The sequence below is a fragment of the Cyphellophora europaea genome (assembly GCF_000365145.1).
Source record: "Cyphellophora europaea CBS 101466 unplaced genomic scaffold supercont1.3, whole genome shotgun sequence".
Taxonomy (NCBI): domain Eukaryota; kingdom Fungi; phylum Ascomycota; class Eurotiomycetes; order Chaetothyriales; family Cyphellophoraceae; genus Cyphellophora; species Cyphellophora europaea.
The window spans coordinates 2151084-2175034 of NW_008481809.1; the positions used below are offsets into that span (position 1 = coordinate 2151084).

Here is a 23951-nt window from a genome sequence, read left to right on the forward strand (position 1 = left end):
CGCCCCCCATTCTCCGTTGACTGTGCATGACTGCTTCAGCTGCTTTGAGTGCCCGTGATAGATTGACCAGCGAAGCCTCCAAATTCGAAATAACCCCTGACAGCATGGCTGCTCCTCGTGCGTGGGCGGTCGTTGCAGGTGTTGGGCCTGGCACGTTCGTCACCCCCCCGCCCCCTCAATGGTTGCGGTGCCTCGGAGACTAACGCATCTACAGCGGCGCCTCGGTGGCCCGCAAGTTTGCCCAATCCTACTCCGTAGCACTCCTTGCACGCAAGGCCGAGAACTACGAGCCGGTGGTCAATGAGATCAACAACGGCGGCGGCCAGGCCATTGGCATCAGTACCGACGTTGCGGACGAGAACAGCGTCAAGAATGCTTTCAAGGTGCTGCAAGAGCATCTGGGTCAAGGCAAACTGGCCGCTGCCATCTTCAACGTCGGCGGCAAGTTCGTCAGGAAGGGCTTCATGGAGTTGAGTCTGGAAGATTTCGAATCGGGCTGGGAGGCCAATGGGTATGATGCGAGGACTTCAGAGTACAAAGAAACGAATGCTGACGCTTGTGCAGTCGTGGCGCATTCCTCTTCTCCCAGGCCGCCCTGCCGCTCTTGCAAGATGCCGTAGCGGCCTCGAACCACCCGCCTACATTGATCTTCACTTCCGCCACGGCCGCCATGAAGGGCAGCGCTCGCTGCGCTGCCTTTGCAACTGGCAAGTTTGCCATGCGAGCTTTGGCGCAATCTTTGGCGAGAGAATTCGGACCGGCGGGCATTCACGTCAACCATGCTATCATTGATGGCGTGATTGATATCGAAAGGACTAAGCACTATCAGTTCGACCATGAGGATGCAAAGATCAAGCCCGAAGCTGTATGTAACCCTACTGCAAGTGGGAATGGTGGCTTACGTCTACCAGATTGCGGATACATATTGGTGGATTCACACTCAGCCGAGGACGTGCTTCACAAACGTAAGTTCTTCCACGAGTCGGCTTTGCTGGATCAGCTTTCCAGGTGTCTGGGCCGTTAAAGATGCTCAGTCCGGGGGTCATCGGACACTGCCTCGACCTCGGCGTCTACTCCTTCCGCGATGCTCGTGAGCTATAGTGCTGACATCTCTGCAGGAGATCGATATTCGGCCATATGTCGAGAAATGGTGAAAATCGAGATATGCAGCCAGATGGGGTGGCACACTCCGTCGTCGGCTTTACTCCTTATCCAATCAGTCGCCGCTGTTTACCGGGGTGCATCTCCCCATTCCCACGGTTCTTCTTCCTCCTTGCGATACTCATATGCGAGTCGATTTGTAAGAGATTTCGTTCAGATCCCGTCCGCGCGCATCCGTCTCGGTAGGTTCATGAGCCGAAGTGCGCACTAACCCCGTGCCGAAGTATCCCGCGGGGTCTCCAAGTGTGTGACATGGCTGAGCCGCAGGTCTCCACGAGCTGTGTTCCAACCCCGGCTTCTCGTTCAACTTCGTCATTGAGTCCGCAAAGTCGAATGACGGCCGATCTCCTTGCCGCCCCGTTCAGCGCTCAATGCCCTTCCGTTTTACCTCGGTATCGGACGAATTCCGTCCATTCACCGGGTCTTCTCCAACGTATGCCAGGTCCTGTGCACTCTCCGGGGTACTAATGCTTGCGTACAGGGGTCAACTCGTCGTCACCAATGCTTTAAGCGACGGCTGAAGCTTGCGCATGCTTGAATCAAAGCTTGGTGACGCCACACCACGGATTCTCAGGAGAACACGCATGCCTCCTGCCGGATTTAGCTTTTCACACAACCATGAGGTCTCGATTTTAGCCTCTTGCAGTCACTGGAGCCATCGACCACGGTGCTGTACGGTGCATCTTCCGTCGGCGAGCGGGACACCATCACTAATGGCAGCGACTCTTGATGATTCCGTGATACACTAACCCCACCAAGGTCGGGGTCTCCAAGGTCGTACTGGGGAAAGCTGATGAGGTGGTCTTGTGCAAAATCTCTCCGGGCACATACAACATAAGTGCTCAGTCCGTCCACGGTGCTGCGTCGCTCCTGGAATCTGTCCACGTTCTTTCCTCGTGATTCACCTGTACCACGGAAAACAGCCTTCCATCTGATCCAACAGTTTCCAATCGGACTCCGGTCAACACTTCTACTATGGCATCGAACGACGACCTCCGTCGCCAGCACACCCACGACATCGAGCTAGGTGCCACCGACGCCCTCCAGAAGCACCTCACTCGACATGTCGTCCCACCAAAGCCTGTCTCAGAACGCAAGCTCCGCTTCGAGCACGCCCGACCACGGATATTGCGTGAGATGGTTGGTGAAGCCACTGGTGTATTCTTCTACGTGTTTCCGGGCATCGCGTCCGTTGCCTCTTTCACGCTCGCCACCACCAATCCTGTGGCGATAGGCGAAGGCGGTACCCCGGGCATCGGTGTTCCCATCTTTGGTAGCCTTGTAAGTTGATTCTCAGTCCTTGCAAAGTCTCACGGCAGCGCACTAGCGAGCAGCCTAGAGGACGAAGCCCTAGGTTGTGCATCTGTCTCGGTCCTCCACAGTCTTGGAAACTAATCACTGACACCGGACTTTGACAGTTCCAAATCGGCTGGGCTTTCGCGATAGGCATCGCATTCGCCATCATCACCTGCGCTCAGGTATCCGGTGGCCACTTCAACCCCGCCATAACCCTGTGCTTCGCCATCTGGCAAGGCTTTCCCTGGCGCAAAGTCCCACACTACATCTTCGCGCAGATTTTCGGCGCCTTCATGGCCGGCCTCATTCTCATGGGATGCTACTGGCCGGAGATACAGGCCGCCAAAGCCAATGACCTTGCCGCCCACGGCACCGTGCACTTCAACGGCGGCGTGGCTAGTATTCTCTGCACGTACCCTAATCCGAACCAGACGAATCAGGGATTCCTGTTCTTCCAGGAGTTTTTTGTCGACAGCTTTATTGGGATTGTGCTATGGGCGTGTTTGGATCCAGCGAATCCCTTCATGACCGCCACCGCCGCGCCTTGGGCTATCGGTCTGGCCTACGCCGTCATGGTCTGGGGCTTCGCGGGTAACTCGATCAGCACCAACCTCGCCAGAGATCTGGGCACGCGCATCGTCGCAGCAATTTTCTTTGGTGGAGAGGCTTTCAGCGTCAACAACGGTTACAGTTGGATCAGTATCTTGGTGAACGTACCGGCCACTATCTTTGCAACAGGATATTATGAAGCGGTTATCAGGGACAGTCTGGTGGCGGTGCATAAGGGCGAGAGGCACTATGAGGGTGGGGACGCGGGTGTCAGGCAGCTCGTTAGGACGCTGACCAAGGATCAGGAGGTGGCAGGCGCCATGGCAGCCGTAGGAAATGAGAAGCCTGACGACCAGTATAACGAGGTGAGGTATAGGGGCAATGAGAATGGCACTAATGGGAATATCCATGGCAATGGCGCGGTGGAGGCGGTGAGCAAGGGAAGGGATTGGGCTTGAGAGTACGCCTATCGGTATGTGGTCATCATTTACTTAGGAAAGGTCTGGATGTAAGGCTTCGATTGAATGGTGTTGGTTGAGGACCGCACATCTATGCTTGATGGAATTGCGTGTACTTCCGTCGTGTGTGGGGTGAGACTTAGGCGGACAATATTAAGACCGATGTTACGTACCTTTCGCTCTCAGATTCTTACCTGATATCGACAAAACTATTCATCACTGTATTTTGAGAATGTGTTCCGATGATCCGGTGGGTGACATAGTCCTTGTCTCGAAGCGAGTAGGCTCTCTTCTGTACTGGGATATATACGTCGACAGCAGACCTTGTGGATGGAAGCATACCAGAAGCCTGCAACCGGATACGTGAAGCGAGCAGTTGCCGAGGACTAGTAGGTCCCAAAGCATTGAGGTGGCATCAGCCGCGAGTGTAAGACGATAGGTGGTTCCTGCAGCAGGATTCCAAACCCCTGTCGTTCGACCTCAGGTTTCTGGATTCGACAGCTTCGGCGTGTCATTGGCAGACTTGAGAGCGAATGTAATCTCGGTTGTTGGTCCACGTGTAAGTAACCTTTGAGGTATGGTTTATTGTGAAATGTAACATCTCATCTGTGTTGGGATGGCGGTGACTCCTTGCACGGAGAAACTTCTTACCCTTGTAACCTCCACTGCCATATCAGGAAGGCGTCTAGCCGTTTTGGATAAGAGCTTCAGTAGTGTATCTCATGTGGTCGCAAACACTTTTCCAAGCCACAGTCTTGCTCCATCTACTTCCTCTGTTCACGACCATCGCATCAAGACCAACAGGCGGAAAACTCGCCGGAACAGTCGTCTGGCTTCATCCCTCCCAGCGATCGAGAGCTGTCAGGATTCAACATCGTACCGCTCCCCCCTAAAACCACACTTCTCTCCACCATGGCCACAACAACCTCAGACCCGATGAAAGCCCGCATCATCACGCACATGAACGCCGACCACGCCTTCTCCCTCCAACTCTACGCCCGACACTACAACCGCCTCCCGCTCGCCACCGCCCGCACCGCCACACTAGAGGACATCACCACCTCCCACCTCATCATGACCTCGTCCTTCGGCCGCCTCCTCGTCCCCTTGGACCCCCCACTCTCCTCCTTGGGCCAGGCCCGCGACCGCCTCGTCGCCATGCACAACGACTGCCTCGCCGCGCTCGACGTCGCCGACGTCCAGGTCTCGCGCTACACGCCCCCGAACCGCCTGCACCAGTGGGCCTTTCTCGTCGGCGCCTCCGCCGTGCTGCTCACCTTCCCCTTCCGCGCCAGCCTGCATCCCGACTCCGGCAGCTGGCTGGCGTGGGCGTGGGGCTTGGGGGGTCGGCTGCCGTGGCTGGCGGAGACGGCGTGGCGCGTGGCGCCGCTGGTGTGGCCCTTGACGCTGGGGATTCATGTGCTGGAGGTGCGGCACATGATGGTGTCGAGGCTGCGGAGGTATGGTGTCGAGCCGTTCTCTGCGCTGTGGTGGGCGTGGGTGCTGGATAATTTCTTTGAAGGGTTTGGCGCGTTTGCGAGGTTTGATGAGGTGGTGGCCGAGGAGAGGGCGAGGAAGGGGCTGGCGAAGGTGGAGGTTAGGGGAGAGAAGGGGAGGGAGGCTAGGGAGCGGAAGGCGGCTGGAGGTCACTGAGGTAGTCGGGGGTTTATCGTAGAATGATTGGTTCACGAGCGGGTTGGTCTAGAGTCAAGAAGCCCTTGTTCGGATGCCATGAAGGCCATGGTCCTACAGTGGGTACCTTTTCTATTGAGTGAGACGCCTCTGTATCCCATGTCCTTCTCAGAGCTCCACAAGCCAGCTTAGGCCCTTCGCTCAAGAAAATTGTTCTGCTATCTGAGGCCCGCATCATAATATGCCTCCTGACCTTCTCTGATGTGTCACTTTGCATCTCCTCCACCCCCAGCCGCCGGCGCTGGGGAGCTATTTCCACCAGCATTGGCTGCTGCGCCTGCTGCTGCTGCTGCACCGCCGCGGCCGCGTCCATAACCTCGACCTCTGAAATTTCCACGCGCACCACCGCGCCCAGATTGCGGGAATGCACCACGGCCACTTCTGGCGTTGGCACCGCCTCGAGCGGCATTTCCACGGGGCGCTGTAGGAGGATTGGCAGCCGCAGTCGCCGACGATGTCGTTGCTGCCTGATTGGCCGCAGTATCGTTAGCCGACGTTGCTGCAGGTGTAGACGTGGGCGTGTCAACTGCCGCTGGGCTAGCTCCTGCTGCGGCTGGCGTGGCCGCGGCAGGCTTTGGGCTCGGAATCGGCGTAGAATCGGCTTTCGCAGCCGCGGCGGATGCTGGGGTCGCCTGGGCTTTTGGAGTCGTAGCTTTTGCGCCCTTCGCGACATTCCTGTTCTCAAGTACTACCACCTGCCCGCCCTTCTCGCCAATCTTCACGGGGCTTGCTGCCATTGCGCTCTTCAGAGCCTCGGTGTCCTCGAAATCGACATATCCCAAGCCCTTCTTCTTGTCGATCTCGCAACGGCTCACGGTGCCGAACGCGGAGAAAGCGGTGCGGAGCAGGTCTTCTGTGACCCCTTGACTAGGATTAGCATGCTTGAGGAAGGCGGACTTAGCGCCAGGCGAGGGCTGCGGAGCTGGCTTGGCACGAGGAGCGGGCGTGGCCTTCGGCGCAGATGCAGCTGGAGCAGGGCTTGCTGCAGCTGGCGCGTTGTTGCGGGTTGAGCGCGGCCCGGTGGGCGGAGTTGTGCCAGGTGTCGGAGCCGGTGTAGCTCTTGAATCAGTCGTAGAGACCACGGCTTTCTCAGAAGATGTCTTTTCAGTCTTAGGAGTAGCTGTAGCTGGTGTGGATGCTGCAGATGCAGCGCGAGCCCCTCGGGGAGACTTGGGAGTCAGCCCTAGGTCACGTTGAACTAACCGCGCTGCCGCAGCAGCGGCATTGCCTCGCTCTCGCTTTGTGGGAGCTTGGGGAGCGGCAGGTGTGGACTTCGTCGCGGCTTTCTCCTCGCCCTTTGAAGATGTGGCTGCTGGTTTGGGTTGCATGGAAGCGACGGACTTGTTGATAGCCTTCACAGCGTCCTGCGTGGCCTTTGCCACCCGGGCTTTCTCGGTGTTCGGAGTACCCTTGACAACGACCGCAGATTTCTCTGCCTTTCCTTGCTTACCTTCCTTGCTGTCTTGTTGGCGTGCTTTGGAACTCTTCTTCTCGGCAGCTTCCTTGGCTTTGTTGGCCTTTTTCTCCTTCAGATACTGCACAAGGGGCGTGGTGGTGACTTTGTCGTGAGGACCGTCGACATCTGTTCCGTTGGCAGGAGTCTTCGTGATGGGTTCCGTCAAACTTTGTAAGAAGTCTATGAATTCCTGGTCCTGGTCGATAGTTCCCTGTCGACCATCGTTGCGAACACGTCCACTGGGGAGCTTATTGTATGGGGCAAATTCCAATGATGGTGGACCGACGAGGCATGCGTCTCGCGTGGTGTTCTTCGCGTCCTGGAAAGGGGTCTGCTTGATCTTGGCGGCAAGCTCATCCAGCAATGACTGGTCCTTGACTTTGAGATAGCTACGGGCTGGCCGAGATGGTTTTGCAGGACTAGATAGGATTAATGATTGAGATGGAATTTAAATGAGTGGTCGTACTCTTTGGATATTTTGCCATCCTTGAAGGCTGCCCAGTCGATCTTGCCCTTGCCAACTTGCCATTCTTCTCCAAGACCGGTCCAGAACTCGGCCTCGGTCAGGCCGGGAGGAAGTCGACGAATGATGAGTCTCAGTCTCGGCGCTTGACTGCGCGGTGATGACTTTGCTTGGCCCTGGCCTGACTTCTCTTTCTTGGTTGCTGCCGCATTGATAGGGAGAACTCCGCCAGCTCGACCTTTTGCGGCCATGGGGACCTAAGCTGCTTGTATCGTGCGAAGAGAGTCTTTCACCTGACAAAGAGACCTCTAGATAGACCCGCAGACTGTGACTAGCCGAGATCACAGGCAGACATGAGTCATCGATTGTGAATAACAAGGCTGATGTTGTAAAGCATTGTTGGCAGTGTGATATATATCCCACTCTCTCTCGGCCGGACGAACCATTGGCCGAACTAACTCCTCTCACTAACTCCGGCGCCAGTCTGCAAGATGCTGTCTATGTCTACCACTGCACCATCTCATGTGCATGATCCCCTTTACCTTAGACTCACAACCACTCCTACTACCACTTCCTCCTCCTCGTGAGTTCGACTTCTGTCACAACTGACCTAGTATTGACACTGCTCTGTACAGGACCTCCGTCGCGAGTCAGCGCCCATTCAACTACGCCGACCTGGTCCGGAACTTGCGCGCCGGCGGCACCCCTCCTAGCAACCAGACCGCCAACTCTTCGTCCTCTTCTTTCCCATCTTCTTCGCATTGATCATGACTGCGAGAGTTCCTGTTCCTGTCCCGGGTCCGGCCCGACTGAAGAAGTCGGCGGGCCCCGATGAGTGGCTCGAGGCCGCAAAAAACTGCAAGTACCTTTCAGAATACCACATGAAGCAGCTCTGCGAGATTGTAAAAGAGTACATGATGGAGGGTCAGTCAAACGCCTGTGCCAACTGAGCTGAAACTCACATATCATAGAGTCAAACATCCAGCCCGTGTCCACCCCCGTCACGATCTGCGGAGACATACATGGTCAGTTCTACGACCTGCTTGAACTTTTCCGCGTTGCTGGTGGCATGCCGAACGAGTCCGCTCCTCAGACACCCGTCACACCAGCCAAAGTCATCACATCGGCCGACATTGAACCTCCCTCTACCATCACTGATCCCAAACTCAAGAAGAAACTCCGGCTCGGCGGGTCAGATCACCCCGATACCCCAAGCGAACCAAGTGAGATCAGCGATGTGGACGATGTCCCTTCTTCTCAGCAGTCAGATATCGAAGGCGAAAAGTCCGAGTCTGGAAACTTCATCTCCCACAAGCAAGATGCGAATTTCATATTCCTCGGCGATTATGTCGACCGTGGCTATTTCTCACTTGAAACTCTCACTCTCCTTCTCTGCCTGAAGGCAAAATATCCCGAACGAATCACTCTCGTTCGCGGCAATCACGAGTCGAGGCAGATTACTCAAGTCTATGGGTTCTACGAAGAATGCGTACAAAAGTACGGCAATACTTCCGTTTGGAAAGCCTGTTGTCAAGTGTTTGACTTCATGACCCTTGGCGCCATTGTTGACGGGAAGGTGCTCTGCGTTCACGGAGGCCTGTCCCCAGAGATCAGAACCCTAGACCAGGTCCGGGTGGTTGCACGAGCCCAAGAAATTCCTCACGAAGGTGCCTTCTGCGATCTGGTGTGGTCTGACCCCGAAGATGTCGAAACATGGGCAGTATCGCCTCGTGGCGCAGGGTGGCTATTTGGCGATCGTATCTCTCAAGAGTTCTGCCACGTCAACGGCCTGAATCTGATTGCCCGAGCTCATCAACTTGTCAATGAAGGCTATAAATATCACTTCAAAAGCCAGGACGTCGTCACCGTTTGGTCTGCTCCAAATTATTGCTACCGTTGCGGCAACATGGCGTCTGTCTGCGACATTGGCGAAGACCTCAACCCAAATTTCAAACTCTTCAGTGCCGTTAAGGACGAGCTGCGGCACGTTCCGCCTTCTCGTGGCGGCCGCAATGAGTACTTCCTTTGATCGCTTCTTGATCATTCATCGACACGATCCATCATGAACGGTGAGCCCGAGCATCATTAAGCACGAAGTAGCAGCTCTCCAAATCCGTAACGACACTTTTCACGATTAAATGCGATGTACAAAGAGGTATCGGCTCTTGCCAGGGCATGCCTTTGGTGGCGTTTGCGATGGAAACTTGGTAGCATAGCGGCGGCGTCAGGCATTAAAGGAGAGCTCCGATACCCTACGGCTCTAGCATAGCTCTCAATGAACGAGAACCTTTCGATAAGTGACCATGTCGGCGACGGGCGCAACAGCGGTCGCCAGAACTGCCAGGCAGGCTCAGTCTTGTCGACCCCTGGTGACCATTCGCGTAGTCCGTACCTTGCATGAAGAGTGCGTATCCTCGGTTGACGTAGATCGGATTTCTCCACCAGAATTTCTTGACCCATCACTATTGCTACACGGAGTGTTTACTTTGCACGCTCTTCTTCGCTTACGTCTGTTGGACCGTGCGCATGCTATGCGGAGGACGTTGGCTCTCCTCGCCAGCAGCGCCGCATCAGCTCGGCCAGAGCTGATCCGAATCCGTAACGCAACTTTCTTCCGCGAGCACCCTACATCAGTCGGAGATGCCGCAACCAATCCTCCTCTTTTCCAAAACTTGAACTTTAGCTTGTCTGCCACCAAGGTTGGCGACGAGACGACACGTAAAGATGAACATTGGGCGGTTATAGCTGCCAATGATGGCACGACTTTCCTTGACGTCCTTCGAGGCTCCCATATCTGCCTTCCTCCAAATTCTCGAACATACCCATACCTCTCCTCTGAAGATATTGACCGGAAAGATCACCGCCTGCGGATACCTTCTCGTGCCATCCAGTATGTGGGCTTCATGCCCGGTAAAGGCAAAAGTCAGGGCAGCGGTATTCAAGGAGCTTATCTAAGTGCGCGATATGAGAGTCACAGAGAAGAAACAGATTGGTCCGTCCAGCAATATCTGAAAGGAGAGACCGAGCTCAATCCATTAGAAAACAAGCATGGATCACATATCGATGACAGGCTACTTTCGCGGGTTGTTGCTGACCTACGACTGGAAAACTTGCTCTCTATGCCAGTTAGCAACCTCAGCAATGGCCAGACCCGTCGGTCGCGTATAGCGAAGGCTTTACTGGGGAACCCAGAATTACTGTTACTTGACGATCCTTTTATGGGACTCGATCCCCCAACACTTGTCAGACTCTCTCCTATACTCAGAGATCTCGCATATAACTCGTCCCCTCTGCTGCTATTAGCTTTGCGACCACAGGACCCAATTCCAGATTGGATTACACATCTGGCCATTCTTGGACACAACAACACTGTTCCATTCATTGGGGCCAAGGCGGACGTATTGTTTGCTCAGCATCACTGGGCGAACATCTATGGCAACAGCGATCCCAACCATCCAGCACCGCCAACAGCTCGCAACGCCGCCGACCAGTTGGCACAGATTTATGGCCCTCCACTACAGGACGTTGGCACAAGTTTGACCGACAAAGGAGTCGTGCAATACGACGCGACATCCACGTTCTCGCCTGCCAGCGACGCAGTCCCCGGTGGTGACGATGGCGAAGATGAATCAGCAGATCTTACTACGGAGCAGCGAGCGCGAGTCCATCAAATCAAAGCCGTTACAGAGTCACGCTTACGATATCTGTGGAGTCTTGTCGCTAGACCACCTAGCCGCTTCACGACTTCCACCAGGGAACCAGCATCGGGGATTCAGTGTGATGCTGTCTCAAGCACTGAAAGCAGCGGGCTGGAAGCACCTCGCCGGCAGCTCGGTGAGCCTGTGATCGAGCTTGAGTCCGTCGTGGTCAAGTACGGCGACAAAGTCGTGCTTGGTCACTCTCCACCCCAATCTGGCTTCACTGCGCCAGGTCTGAATCTCAGCATATATCAAGGCTCCCGCCTTGCACTTCTTGGTCCAAATGGGTCCGGAAAGACAACATTCCTGTCACTTCTCACTTCAGACCATCCTCAATCTTATTCGCTGCCAATCAAATTCTTTGGCCGCCCCCGACTGCCTGAGCCAGGCAAACCAGGATTATCACTATGGGAAATTCAGTCCCGCATTGGCCACTCGGCACCGGAGGTCCACGCATTCTTTCCGAAGAGGCTGAGCATTCGCCAAACCCTGGAATCAGCGTGGGCCGAAACATATATTTCCAAACCAAAGCTCTCGTATGAACGGGACGAAATGGTGGACGCTTTCCTCAGGTGGTGGGAGCCAGAGCTTCGCCAGGACCGAGCTACAATCTCAGCTCCGGGGGAAGCATATCACAAGAAGTTCAGAGACGTATCCTCCGGTTCGAGACTTGATCGCTCTCGCACTATAAAGAGCCTCGTTGAGTCATCGTACCCACCGTACATCACACTTCAAACACCTTTCGGCAAGTCCCCAGCGGAGGACGCTGAGCACAGATCTTTGGGAGGCGTTGATTGGGCAGAGGACAAAGACACGCACTCTTTTGGCATGTTGCCGTTTGGGACGCAGCGACTTTTACTGCTGCTGCGCGCGATGATAAAGCAGCCAGACATCCTCATTCTGGATGAGGCTTTCTCTGGGCTGTCAGCTGATGTACGCGATAAGGCCATGTGCTTCCTGGAGTACGGAGAGACTAAGTTTCTTATCAATCAGCCAGACCTGGATGCGGTTCGGCTCGGCATGTATGAAAAGCCAACAGCTCATGACCGGAGACCTTGGGACAATCATCGCGTTGATATACAGCGCTTGGTTCACGCCAACAATCTTGAGCTTTCCAAGGTCCTGGCGAATCGGAGCAGGAGTGGGGGATATGACGAGCTTTTGGAGCGTTCCAAAGAAGAGCTTCTACAACAAGCGCAAAATTTCGGCAGAGAACTCGGAAACGGCACACGGTGGGTTACGAACACGGAGGTTCGTGACTACCGATTCAAGGGTCTCACGGACCGCCAAGCCATGGTGGTCGTCAGCCATGTCAAAGAAGAAGTGCCAGTCATCTGCGATGAATGGGTTCGCCTCCCTGGCGAGGAAGAGGTACAGCAAGGAAAGTCGGTTGAGATGGGCTGGGTGGGACGGGGCGGCATCGCGAGGCAATGGTCAAACGTTTGGGGCATCGCTTAGGATTTCTACGGTACAGATGCTGAGCGTGTTGTCTATTCTCGTCGACGGTTCGATGTACACTCGCCCAGACTTGTCTCAATCCATTCGCGTTAGCACTCAGGCTGCTCTCCTGCACACTTTCGAGCAACGACTTCCCTTTGCGACAGCCTGCAGGCTCGACAAAGTAAGGAACTGTAACCGCAAGCAAAGACTGAACAGTCTGCAACTACCAGCGAAGTACACAGGATGTTGTATACATACCTAAACAAGGGTCAGAAGTGGGTACGCTACTATTTTTAACCCGAGGTACATCCAAGCGAAGCTCATTTGTGGATGCTCGACAATACTGCGTGTATGAGAGGAAGGGCGTGTGTCGTTACTCGCTCCTAGGACTGTCAGTCTATCACGCTAACACTTGGATGGTCGAGTAAGCGTCTTGCATAGCGTGACGACATAAGGTAATCGGTATCACTGGGGCCCGCTTGAACCGATCTAGCGGTCGCCTTGGCTAGTTGCGTGCAGATGAGCAGCTCGCTACTTCGGTCTAAATGCAGAAGAAGGGAGGCTCTGCCTTTCTGCAGACCGCAATGCTGCAACACTCCCTGAGGCGCCGGTTTTTCTGGAACTATGGCGTTGGGAAAGGCGAGCTGAAGCCACGGCAGATCCAAGGCCGGGAGACTGAGCAGTGGTGCGTCAAAGTCGGCACGGATGCGACAAGTGGTCATAGCAAGGATCGACGCAAGGATTGTACAGCCCTATGGACAGCCTGAAATTGAGTCACCGGTGTCCCAACCCATCAGTGGACGCCTTGCGGCAGCTTGCATCGGCTCGATGGCTAGGTGGTGGCGCAGGGATTCAGAGAGGCGAGCCACTGGGAACCAGTGTCCCATGAAGCGACGGCGCTGTTGGGGGCAAGAGAGATACCGAATACTCGGGACGCTAGACTGGCTGGCTGCAGCGTCGCAGTCAGGCGATCCTCGTGCCACTGAGCCTCCTGTCCCTTGGTTGCCTTGCCAGGACCTTTCCCCAGATCATAGATCACTGACACTGCCGAATCGAGAACCCACGTGGTGGGCCCCACCTCAGGCTGAGAGGGGGATCTTTCCCTGATGCAGGCCGAGCAGAGCGACGAAGCTATCGGCAAAGGTTCATGCGGGCGCTTAAAGCATCCTTGAGCTGTCCATTTCTGTGGATAGAGGCTTTGGGAATCTCATGCTTTGCATATCTCATGCCCACTGAGAACTGAGCAATGGTCTGCGTCACTGGCCAATGCTGCAACATTATTCACCGAAAAAGGAATGCGTGGGACAAAGCATTTGGCGGTTTACGGCTGGCCCCAGGACACCGCCTTGCGGACTTGAATACAAGCCCCATTGTCGTCGCAACGGTATGACAGCAAGCTGTCGATCATGAAAGCAACAACATCGTTCCGTCGACGTCGGAGCCAGTAACTATCAGCCGGGCTGAAGACGGAGATGACACAGGACGGGCTGTCTCTTATCATAGTATTGCGGTGCCGCTGGGAAGATATGCTCGGGTACCTGCACAAGCGGATGACAATGCGAGGCTGTACCAGACGGACAGAGCGAGGCTTTTCTCCGTCATCTTCTCACCGCCGAAGTGTTGATGAGAAATAATACAATGTTGTCGAGGCTATACCAAAGTTCCGGGGGGGCGCCCAAAGTCCCCGTGGTTCAACGGCTGGATCCGCTCAGCCCCAAAATACACTCGGGACCACGCCACTTGGAGCAGCTTCTTAGGGCCATCAGCACTAAGGCCCGCCGCCACCCAGCAGGGGTCATCCAGGGTGTTACCACTCACGCAACCGGAAACGAATTTAGAAACGTCGTCACGAACTCTTGTTCGTTCACTGCCTGCGCCAGAACTCCAGAGTTCCAGAAGGTCGTTGGTGATTCGTTCCCTTTTCATTGCGACTTTTGGTCCTCCCTGCTTCAGCCCTATGGGCCCCTACTACCAATCGCTTTTCATCCTTGTCGCCGGTTGTTCACCAACGCTTGCCCTGCGCAGCATAGGATCAACTCCATCCCTCCCGATCCCACGTGCCTGAATGCAAAGTGCCTTGCCTATCTGGTAGTATTCGCTGCCTCCTTCCGTATTCATGTCAAGTGTGCCTTAGTCAACAAATTCTCCGTCTGGCTCTTACGTGCATATTCCGTGCTGACCCCTGGTTCCTTTCGCTGTCAGTATGCCTCGGTGTGGACCCTTCCCTTCGCTCGCTCAAACCGGAACCCTCTCAGCCCCCAAATAGAACATACCACATGTCTACAGATCCTCCCTCGATCAATCACACGTTGCGCCCGTTAGGACATGCTACTATAGCACAGACCTGGGTGCTAAGCCCATAACCACCGCCAGCCCTACGAGACTACTGCAGGTGTGACTGCAGGTAATTCTCCATTCCTGCCCTGCCCATGCTTTGGCTTCCGGCAACCCCATCAGGCCTGACTGTCTACCTTCGTTCCATACCCAGCACTGCCGTTGACTACCTATTCGAAAGAAACGATGCCGTCATTTCCCACGAGGCACAGTCTTAGCGGACCCGGATTTCTGGGCCTTTGCCATCCTTTCTTTTCAGGTGCTCCTCCTAAACCTTGTATACACTGCCGCTTGTCAGCCAACCCAGAAGAAACCGTACATATAAACACCCGTCTCTGGCCCCCGAGAGAGAGAAGTTGTCCTGCCTCATCCTGTCAATACACAAACCACATTCCCTTTCCCTCTTCCCCCCTCCCCTCACACAATCATTTCCATTGTTATCATCTGTTCGTCGTTTCATTTGTCAGAACTTTGACATCGTTGTTCTCGCAATACAAATTCAGCCTCCTTCGGAACATAATCTCTAATTGGATAATCCACTTTTTACAACTACACACACCTACACGTTCGGACGCCCCTTCTCGACATACACTGCAACGGTACACAGCCCTACCATCTGCCACCACACAACCCAAGCAATCCAACGCCACTCACAAGGGCCAAGCCAAGACAAAACTTTGCCCTCGACAGCAACCTCGCTCGCAACGCTACCTCCATAAAAGGGTCTGAGACTCGCCATCCATTCCGACATCTCTACTTTCCTCATCGAACCAAACAACAACTCTCTCCTATCCAAGCAAGTCTGTTTTTCCTTTTACTTTTTCCTTGAGTCAATCTCTTGTTTCTTGTTGAAGCACCTTCTCTGTCGACGCCCACAAAGCCACACAACCCAGCTCCCAAACGCCCCATCAAGCCATCAGCATTCTTTCCTTGCTGTTGTTCATTTCCTTTTCTCTCCTACTCCATCCTGTCCACTCACGTTCCACCACCAACCACACTATCACAATGGGACGCGGCGGTTACAACGCCCCCATCGATGCTGGTCGCGGTGGGTACAACAGCCCCGTCGACGCTGGTCGAGGTGGGTACAACGCTCCCATCGATGCCGGCCGCGGTGGGTACAATGGGCCCGTGGACTTCGGTCGAGGCGGGTACAACTGAAAACCGGTCCCTTCATGTGTCTGCTGAGCAGGCCACGCAAGGCTTGGGGTTTGTCGGTCCGAACGTGTTCCTTGAAGGATGTCGTTCAAACAGCTCGACCAAGTAAAACACCATCATTTTCCGACACAAAACCTGTACCAACACACACACACATCAGCCAATCGTTTCAGCATAGCGGCGGTGTTTCTCAATCATTTTTTCAAAGCAAGCGGCATTTTCAAAGGCGTTCTTTCTCGGCATTTTTCACACAGCATCAGCGTCAGCGTCATCATCATCATCTGCAAAAAAAAAGCAGTGCTCTGGGAGCACAGAACCAACTGGGGCAGGACCCCTCTGGGCAAGTAACACTCCAGCCATTTCCCGATTTTCGACAATCAGCATAGCGGCCGGCGTTCTCCATTTGATTTTTCATGGCGCTTTTTGGGGGGGTTTCATTTCCAGCAGTTTGGAAAGGGATAGGCCCAGAAAGGGGCAGGGACCCAGCAGCACTATCCAAGGATGTACCACCATTCGTTTTTTTCGCGACTTGGGGAGGAGGGCGCATTGGAGAGCTTTCTTTCTTTTCAGAAATAGACCAACACAAAATCGCACGTATCGAGCGCGCGTGTTTGTGATATAGCATGAGGGGCCAGATGGAAGGGCCTGATTTTCCGTGGCTCGCGCCGCACTTTTGGGGGACAGGTGGGGGAATAGGGGAGGATTTCTTTCGTTCTTTTTCTCAGATACCTCCAGAAATCACAACCTTGGTTTTCCATACCAGAATCAAAATTCAGAGTAGAGCAGAGCAGAGCACCGGCTTCACGAATCAAGCCCAGAGACAACTCTGTCATTCTCTCGCTCTCTTCGCACAGAGCCAAAGCACGCGTGAACACACGGCGAGAGTTGGAACGGGCCCAAGATGCAAAGCGAATCCGAGGGGGCGGGAGGCGCAGAGATTTGCGAAGCATCGTTGCAGAGCGGGTATATCTGTAGGAGAGGAGGGGGGGAAAAGTCATCACTTACTTCTCAAACACAACGCTCAATACATCCTCCACGTCCCCTCCCTCGCCCCGGCCCGTGATCTTGGCCAGGCACAAAGCTGCGTGCCGCAGGTGCTCAGCTGCTGTTACGATGTCGACTTCGACTTCGACTTGGGTGTCGACGGGCTGGGAGAGCGAGTCATTGATGTTCTCTGAGTCGGAGGAGTGGTAAAGGGGAGGTGTTGCGGCAGCGGGACATTCGGATAGGAAGTCTTCCAGGTGGGCGAGGCAGGCGGCGAGGTAGGCGCGTTGGCGGTCGGTGATGGTTAGGGAGGGGAGCCAGTAGGCTTGGGCATCGGCAGGGGAGATGGCATTTTCGGGGGAAGTGAGGGCGGCGGTCAGAGTGGTGAAGGTTTCGGTGAGTAGATGGAGGAAGGAAGGGATGTTGCCTTCGTTCGGGCTGAAGTTCTGGGTCGCCGAGCCGCCGGCGGCGCTCTTGCAGCTCATGAAATGGATGTTCTCCTTGGGAATATCTGGCAGGGCGTTGTAAATGTAGCGCTGCATTGCGGCTTTCGTGCTCTGGGAGGCGAGGAGGTCGGGGATCAGATCAGCTTTGTTGACGGCCACGACCAGGGTTTTGCCTGCGCTCAAGCACTCGCTTGCTGCGTCACGGACCTCATCGTTCATGCTCAGCCCTATGGTGCCGTCGACGTTGGGCTCGAGCGAGAGGAGGACAATGACAACGTCAGACTGCAACGCCCTGGCACGAGCGCGGCGGATGCCTTCCTTCTCGATCTCGCCTATAATGGTCGCTGAGCCGGCTGCGGAGGCAACCATCGTTCGCAGGCCAGCCATGTCCCCGAAACGCACGAGCCAGCCTCCGAGATCAACGCTTACATCAACGATATCTCTTGTCGTACCCTCCTCAGCACTCACAATAGCCGCCTCTCTGCCCACGATCCGATTCAGCAGCGAGCTCTTCCCGGCGTTCGGCGCTCCCAGTAGCGCTACTCGAATCCCCTGCCTCAACAGCTCTCCGCGGGTCGCGTTCGCGATATGAAGCTTCAATTGCCTCTGCAGAGCACTCACCTGCTCGGCCACGCTCGCCATGAACTCTGCCGGCGACTCGTCGAAGTGTTGGTCCTCACTGAAGTCAATCAACGCTTCCAACTCCCCTCGCGCGTGCAGAAGAAGCTCTCGCCATGATTCATAGCGCTCGGACAAGCCACTTTCGGCGCCCAAGACAGCAAGGCGCCGCTGCTGCTCGGTTTCAGCCGCAAGGGCGTCGCCAAGTGCTTCTGCTTCGGGTAACGAGAGTCGATTATTGTAGAATGCTCTTTTGGTGAATTCGCCGGCATCAGCGGGGCGTATATGCGAGTATTCCGCGGTGCGACGCCGGCTGCGACCTTGAGCGGTGTTGCTGCATTGTGGGATGGCGGCGAGGACGGAGCGAACTATCGCGGGACCGCCATGAATATGTAGCTCAAGAATGTCTTCACCCGTGACAGTGGAAGGCGCGGGGAAATAAAGAACTATGGCCCTGTCGAGATGTGTGCTGGGAGAGGTAGGGTCGTACAGCTTGCGAAGACTGGCCACGCGCGGGTTAGGGAAGGCTTTGTTCGGACAGAGTCCACCGTAGATATCAAGGCATGCAGGGCCGGAGATGCGGATTATGGCGATAGCGGCACGGCCAGGCGCGGTAGAGAGAGCATAAATCGTGTCGACGGTGGGGAGGTCTTTGCGTCGGGTGAGTGACGCGGAGGGAGAAGAGACATGGCGACGAGCCGGCAGTGTTGGCGGTCTAGAAGCCCATGGTAGATATTGTGTAGGTGCTCGGCCGACAAGAAGCGGACGAGCAAGGAGCGACAGCCGTCTGACGACACTCCTATTGAACATACGGGATATGAGGAAGCATGAAGAGTCAATGAATCGCGCGTAGGAGCCGCCGAGCATATGGGGGTGGGGTCGGAGCCATTTGGGGCCCACAAAAACTGACGGCAGGCTCACTGGGCTCAGGTGAGAATCGTCTTGAGCTCCGAATTATCGAACTCGAGAAAAAACGGAGAGGAGAGTCTGGACTTTGATTCGATGACCTTTTATTATGGTACAGAACTTGCCACCTAAACTATGAAAATGCATTCTGGCAGACGCCAACTCCACGCGCCAACGGCAACATCCAGACCATGCAACATGACAGTGACTTGTGGTGGTCTCTGGTGCGAGGTCAGTGAGCCGCTTCTGCTCAAGTATTCTGCAACCACATATATCTAGTTCAGCAAGCCTAGAGTAAGGTCACCGTGGATTCTCGCCTTGAGCTGGACTTCGATGTCGAGGTTAAGATCCAGCCTGAGCCTCAGCTGCTCGTTCTCGCCCTCATCTTCCCCTCCCTCTCCCTGTCCCACCTCCTGGCCCTGGCCCTTCTTGCCGCCTTTGTTGTTAAGCAGACCACCAATAGCTTCGTGAGGCTTGCTGAGGGCCTTGCCGGCCGTGTTGCCGACGAGGTCCTGGGCACCATCGGTAACGCCGCTGACAGTCTCGCCAACCTCATCGACAGCATCGAGAGGACCGCCGCCGCCACCGCCGAGAAGACCGCCGCCGCCGCCGCCTTGCTGAGTTTGAGCTTGGGACTGCGCTTGTGCGCCTTTCCCTCTGTTGCGATTGCGGTTTCTCTTACCCTTCTGAGAGACATCGCTTCGGTAGGCACTGTCGGTATCGGATGGTGGCTGGCTACCGTTGCGAGAGCGACCGCGGCCGCCGCGAGACTGTGATCGTGCTTGTTGCTGCTCCATTTTGGGTGCTGGGGATGGTGATTGGACTTCCTCGCCTATGCCTTCGTCTTCGTTATCTTCCTTCTGCGGAGTGTTGTTGTTGCTCTTCTGGCCGAGCTTCTTGGGCTTCTTGCGCTCCTCGGTCTTCTTGGAAGAGGCGTTGCCACCGAGACTTAGAGCACCTGAACCGGAGGCAGCAGCGTCAGCGTTGGCTCCGACTTCTTGCTCTGAGGTTTGCTTGGTCTCTTGTTCTTGTTGATCAGACATGTTGAAGAACAGAAGTACTGAGGATGCGGACTAGGCGGATAAGAAGTAGACAGGATTAAAGAGAACGTCAGAGATGCAAAGATGATCGGTTCACAGTAAAAGAGCGGGAATGTGAACAAGGAAGAGGTTGGTTTTCCCAGGGGGGTACGTCACAAATTACCTTGAACAGGCCTGCAAAACTGCGCTTACCTGGTAGCAGGAGCGCGAAGTGACGTTGCAGCGGTTGCTGCTATAGGCACATAAAAGAGAGCAGCAGTGCTGAATTGCGATATGGACGATGACCCGCAGGTCAAACACGGGGCACACCTGGGATGCCCGGGAGGCAAGGCGGAGACTGACAGGGGTGAGGTCCGGATTGTGGCACGGCAAGCAGGGGTGATGCAACGCCGCCCGAGCGCAAGCCACGGGTTCTCATCCATGTGCCGAGACGGACGACGGCAACATTGTCCTGCCAGCTGGACGATATGCTGAGTATCCCAACCGTGCTACCGCGACCTTGTAGATGGTGGTACTGAGTCACTCGAGAGAAAGTCCGAACAACGTATAATCGGTAGAGATGATATTGGTAGAGCTGACGCACGGTTGGGAAGGGCCTTGGTTCCCAGCCACAGCTAAAGGTCTCGAGCCACGGCCGCCACATTCCGGGCGGTTGGTCCTCATACCCGAGCGCATCCCTATTGGCTTTTGACGCCACGCCTCTTGCGATCTGCTGTCACACACACGCAATTCGTCGCGCGGCTTGCAGGGATTGTGGCAAGGTCGAGGTCCCGCCCCTGCAGAGTGACCGCATTGCGCCGGCTCGCTTTGCCGATCTGGAGTTGAGTGCTGTATCGGTCGAGCTCGTTACGTTCAGACATGTCGCTGCTTTGGCGGGTAAGGACTGTCTGCCACGCACTGCGTGTCCCTTGAATTCATGGCTGGAACTCATACCCCGGTCACGATGATGTAGTCGCTCACCCACCCTGCTCCAGCCCTGCTTTTGCTCAAGTCCCGGAGGCTCGCTGTACACTTCTGGGCTCAACACCTACTTCGTGCCTCTCCGTCATAAGTTGCTGCATTCTCTCTTTCTTCCATCGCCGTGTACAACAGACTTGATCGCCATGTCTGACCAAGTACAAGAGAGACCCAAGGCCAAGCGCGCCGACTCCGAAGTATCGTCCACCGCCGAGGACGACCCAGGCTATGAGTCCCGCTCCCGGTCACAATCTCGCCGACGTCGGCGACAGAACCAACGCCAGCGACAAGTACAGACCAAGGCTCAGGCCGGCAATGCCAAAGCAGACTCCATGGCGGCGGTCAAAGAGGAGCCGCAGCAGGAGGAACAGGAAGCTCAGCAGGAGGAAGAACGGCATCCAGATTGGCCTTATGCTCCACGAGACCAGTGGCTGTCAAACCCCGCCACCCAAGACACCACCGAATTCCAACCATTTGAAAGGATAAAGCCTCCTCAAGATTCGATGGCGGGGCCTGTTACATATGCTCGCATGATGCGAGGAGAGATCCCCTGGAGAGGTCCTCCTCCTCGCCAACCCTACGACACCACGCAGGGTGTGGATGCCACCATGGGCGGTACAGACGGGAAAGATCCCATGGATCAGGATGGCTTGAAGCTGCGCATTGAGCTGAACCTGGATATTGAGATCGAGCTAAAGGCCAGCATTCATGGTGACCTGACGCTGGCGCTAATGTAAGTCTGGGCCCTTGCTGCGAGACCTTTCACCGTCTGATCACTGACTTAGCAACTGAACTTCAGGGCTTGATTTATCCCTTCCGAAACTGAAAGTGCCCAAAGTTTCACTGCCCAAGATAAAACCACCAAAGTTGAGCCTGCCTGAGGTATTATAATCGGCGTTGTTGGAGCACTGGAGAATCATAGCATGTTCTGTATCACCAATGACAAGAGAAGAACGCTTTCTTGTGTCACCCATGTGCGTTCTCCAAAGTACTCGACCTAACTTGTAGCATTTCATCGTAACAGTTGCTACTTCCATACAGGAGAGAAAGGTATTTACCATTGCATGCCATAAACCGCCCCAGATTCCCTCTCCTTCTATTCCTGACGCCCAAGCCATCGCCTCGCGCCTCACAAACATGCCGCCCATGGTGTCAACTCCAGTCGCTTAACCACGACACCACAGATCATCGACAAGCGTCCTCGCAGCCTTCACTTTGTTAAGCGCTCGCTCACGCGTGCCCTTGGGACTTGGAGTGCTCCGACTTTTCCTCGGCCCCTTGGAACAAACCTCCTCAACATCCTATACACTCTGAAGACCCGGACGCGGTGTTCTGCCAGAGTCTCTGGTCAAGTTCAATTGACCAAAAGGTCAATGTCGACCTACACTGTTTCACTCTGTCGTCTGTCAATGACCACCAGAGGTAAGCATAAACCACAGGCAGGCTCCCCGAACTGACAGCAGATTACACCTCAAAGTCTCTGCCCTGAGTTTGGGAGACAGCTTCTCAAGTTTATTGATGCCTGGAGGGTCAGAGTACAGCCAGGTTCTTCGAGTGCTTGCCAGTCATGCGGTGAGGCACACTGTACAAAGTGTCTGTGCATAGGACTGGAGTGCCGCTCATTGTGCAGTGAATCAGCAACCTGCAGAACTACACAAATTAGCTGTTACCGCAGTGAATAATCCTTTGGCAATCATCGTCGACCGTGGCCAACCAAGTAACGACATCTTTTTCTTTCCTCATGCTCAGGCTGCCTTCGATTCCCTTTCCACCTTCTTACGAAACGACATCTTCGGCGGTAAAGCAGGTACAGATCAACAAACACTATCAGCATGGCGCCGTCCAAATCTCACGATCCATTCATTGCCGAAAGGATAAGTGCCGCTTTCTCCAGATACCCGTCTAGAGGCTAACAGGTGCAGTACATCACCCACCGACAACCCTACCTACAAGCTCAGTCTCTATTGTTCAACAAGCTCTCGCTCGAAGTCTTCCAAATGGTCATGGACGAGTGGAAGCAGCTCCCAATCGCCGACAGAGTCATACTGAGCCTGGTTTGCAAGCGCTTCGCTGCCAACATGGCCGTTCCTCGCCAGAAGATCCCTGCTCGAGTCGGCGATCATGCCTCTACCGTCACAAAGCGAAACCGCCTCGTCTTTATGTTGCGTCTAGCTCCGTGGTTCGATGACTGTTCGGCCCGAGCATACAAGGAGGTCACCAGAGTCGACTCGTGCCGAAAGCTAGGTGAGACCGGGCCCAAGGACGACTTTGTTACGATCGGAAAAGGTTGGCTTCTCTGCACTGGCTGCCTGAAATACCGCCCGGCCAAGATCGCAATGGTGCACACAAGCCACTTCCTCGACGGTGCTGCTGAGCCCGGCCGCTGGACTCGCTGCCTCGTCCGCCGCCAAGACGAATACCTCATGCACAGCCACCTGGTCTTTCACGATACCGAAGATGGCTGGACCCCGATCGTCGTCGACAAGAGAAAGCTACCTGGTTACGTCAATCCCTCTGCTCCAAAGAAGAAGAAGAAGAAGTCCACAACAGGCAGCAAGGCTCAGGCCAAATCCATGAAGAAGGAGAAGATTGACACTCCGGTCGGCGGCAACGGCAACGGCAACGACAAAGCCACGGCTGGGTCGGCGTATCAGCTCGACGAGCCCACAGGCTTGGAAGACTGCCTCTATCTGCCTGTCGACACCTACGGCACTCGTGTTGGCGAAGTCAGCCTGTGCCCACGCCACAACTTGGACCCCGTCACCCTCGTCGGCGCATAGGTCGATTTCGCTTCATCTCATCGACTATGTAAGATGAAACGAGCGAATATTCCGCGTTGCCATCGAGCAAAGAAGACTCTGCACCAAGATTGCGCTTCTGGAAAGACTCTGGGCACGCTCCCCAGTGGATACCATTCAGCTTGGGACCGAAGTTACAGGCTGCATGCAGTCTAAGGGTTTTATTGACTAACAGGCCACCATAGCTACGAAAGGCCGGCCGCAGGCATGCTTGCAAGGGGGGGGGGGGGGGAAGCCGGTTGACTCGTGCGTCAACGACGATCCATCAGTGACTTTTGCATGGAAATCCAGGGGCAGAAAACACCGTAAGATAGAAACCCCAGGAAATCCAACGGTGTTGCAAACTGGTCATTATGATTGTGCGGTCATTGCAGTCGTAGCACCATCGCATCGTCGCTCATTGCCCTCTAGCCCACTCATGACTCCCCCTCCCCAAAGACTTTCTCCACACTATCCTATGTACTCTCCCTCTGCCGTCCCTCTCTCCCTCCCCGAAA

General features: G+C 55.2%; 11 protein-coding genes across 11 annotated transcripts; 8 read left to right on the plus strand and 3 right to left on the minus strand.

Moving 5' to 3' along the window:
- Positions 1–104: 104 nt before the first annotated feature.
- Positions 105–1154, plus strand: HMPREF1541_03713 (uncharacterized protein; the record flags this gene model as incomplete). Its single annotated transcript, XM_008718063.1, has 5 exons — positions 105–154; positions 215–511; positions 565–865; positions 912–965; positions 1119–1154. The coding sequence occupies 5 exons, from the start codon at positions 105–107 to the stop codon at positions 1152–1154; spliced, it is 738 nt and encodes a 245-aa protein (XP_008716285.1).
- A 982-nt stretch (positions 1155–2136) lies between these two features.
- HMPREF1541_03714 (uncharacterized protein) lies at positions 2137–3464 on the plus strand (the record flags this gene model as incomplete). Its single annotated transcript, XM_008718064.1, has 2 exons — positions 2137–2442; positions 2580–3464. The coding sequence occupies 2 exons, from the start codon at positions 2137–2139 to the stop codon at positions 3462–3464; spliced, it is 1191 nt and encodes a 396-aa protein (XP_008716286.1).
- A 912-nt stretch (positions 3465–4376) lies between these two features.
- HMPREF1541_03715 (uncharacterized protein) lies at positions 4377–5117 on the plus strand (the record flags this gene model as incomplete). The annotated part of the gene is made up of 1 exon (XM_008718065.1): positions 4377–5117. One exon carries the CDS (start codon positions 4377–4379, stop codon positions 5115–5117), a length of 741 nt encoding a protein of 246 aa, XP_008716287.1.
- Positions 5118–5362: 245 nt separating this feature from the next.
- On the minus strand, positions 5363–7326 carry HMPREF1541_03716 (uncharacterized protein; the record flags this gene model as incomplete). The annotated part of the gene is made up of 2 exons (XM_008718066.1): positions 5363–7031; positions 7079–7326. The coding sequence occupies 2 exons, from the start codon at positions 7324–7326 to the stop codon at positions 5363–5365; spliced, it is 1917 nt and encodes a 638-aa protein (XP_008716288.1).
- Positions 7327–7842: 516 nt separating this feature from the next.
- On the plus strand, positions 7843–9104 carry HMPREF1541_03717 (serine/threonine-protein phosphatase; the record flags this gene model as incomplete). Its single annotated transcript, XM_008718067.1, has 2 exons — positions 7843–7999; positions 8047–9104. 2 exons carry the CDS (start codon positions 7843–7845, stop codon positions 9102–9104), a joined length of 1215 nt encoding a protein of 404 aa, XP_008716289.1.
- A 502-nt stretch (positions 9105–9606) lies between these two features.
- HMPREF1541_03718 (uncharacterized protein) lies at positions 9607–12231 on the plus strand (the record flags this gene model as incomplete). Its single annotated transcript, XM_008718068.1, has 1 exon — positions 9607–12231. The coding sequence occupies one exon, from the start codon at positions 9607–9609 to the stop codon at positions 12229–12231; it is 2625 nt and encodes an 874-aa protein (XP_008716290.1).
- A 3321-nt stretch (positions 12232–15552) lies between these two features.
- HMPREF1541_03719 (uncharacterized protein) lies at positions 15553–15708 on the plus strand (the record flags this gene model as incomplete). Its single annotated transcript, XM_008718069.1, has 1 exon — positions 15553–15708. One exon carries the CDS (start codon positions 15553–15555, stop codon positions 15706–15708), a length of 156 nt encoding a protein of 51 aa, XP_008716291.1.
- Positions 15709–16706: 998 nt separating this feature from the next.
- On the minus strand, positions 16707–18620 carry HMPREF1541_03720 (uncharacterized protein; the record flags this gene model as incomplete). The annotated part of the gene is made up of 1 exon (XM_008718070.1): positions 16707–18620. One exon carries the CDS (start codon positions 18618–18620, stop codon positions 16707–16709), a length of 1914 nt encoding a protein of 637 aa, XP_008716292.1.
- A 314-nt stretch (positions 18621–18934) lies between these two features.
- Positions 18935–19702, minus strand: HMPREF1541_03721 (uncharacterized protein; the record flags this gene model as incomplete). The annotated part of the gene is made up of 1 exon (XM_008718071.1): positions 18935–19702. One exon carries the CDS (start codon positions 19700–19702, stop codon positions 18935–18937), a length of 768 nt encoding a protein of 255 aa, XP_008716293.1.
- A 1100-nt stretch (positions 19703–20802) lies between these two features.
- HMPREF1541_03722 (uncharacterized protein) lies at positions 20803–21393 on the plus strand (the record flags this gene model as incomplete). The annotated part of the gene is made up of 1 exon (XM_008718072.1): positions 20803–21393. One exon carries the CDS (start codon positions 20803–20805, stop codon positions 21391–21393), a length of 591 nt encoding a protein of 196 aa, XP_008716294.1.
- Positions 21394–22734: 1341 nt separating this feature from the next.
- Positions 22735–23436, plus strand: HMPREF1541_03723 (uncharacterized protein; the record flags this gene model as incomplete). Its single annotated transcript, XM_008718073.1, has 1 exon — positions 22735–23436. The coding sequence occupies one exon, from the start codon at positions 22735–22737 to the stop codon at positions 23434–23436; it is 702 nt and encodes a 233-aa protein (XP_008716295.1).
- Between the last annotated feature and the right edge of the window lie 515 nt (positions 23437–23951).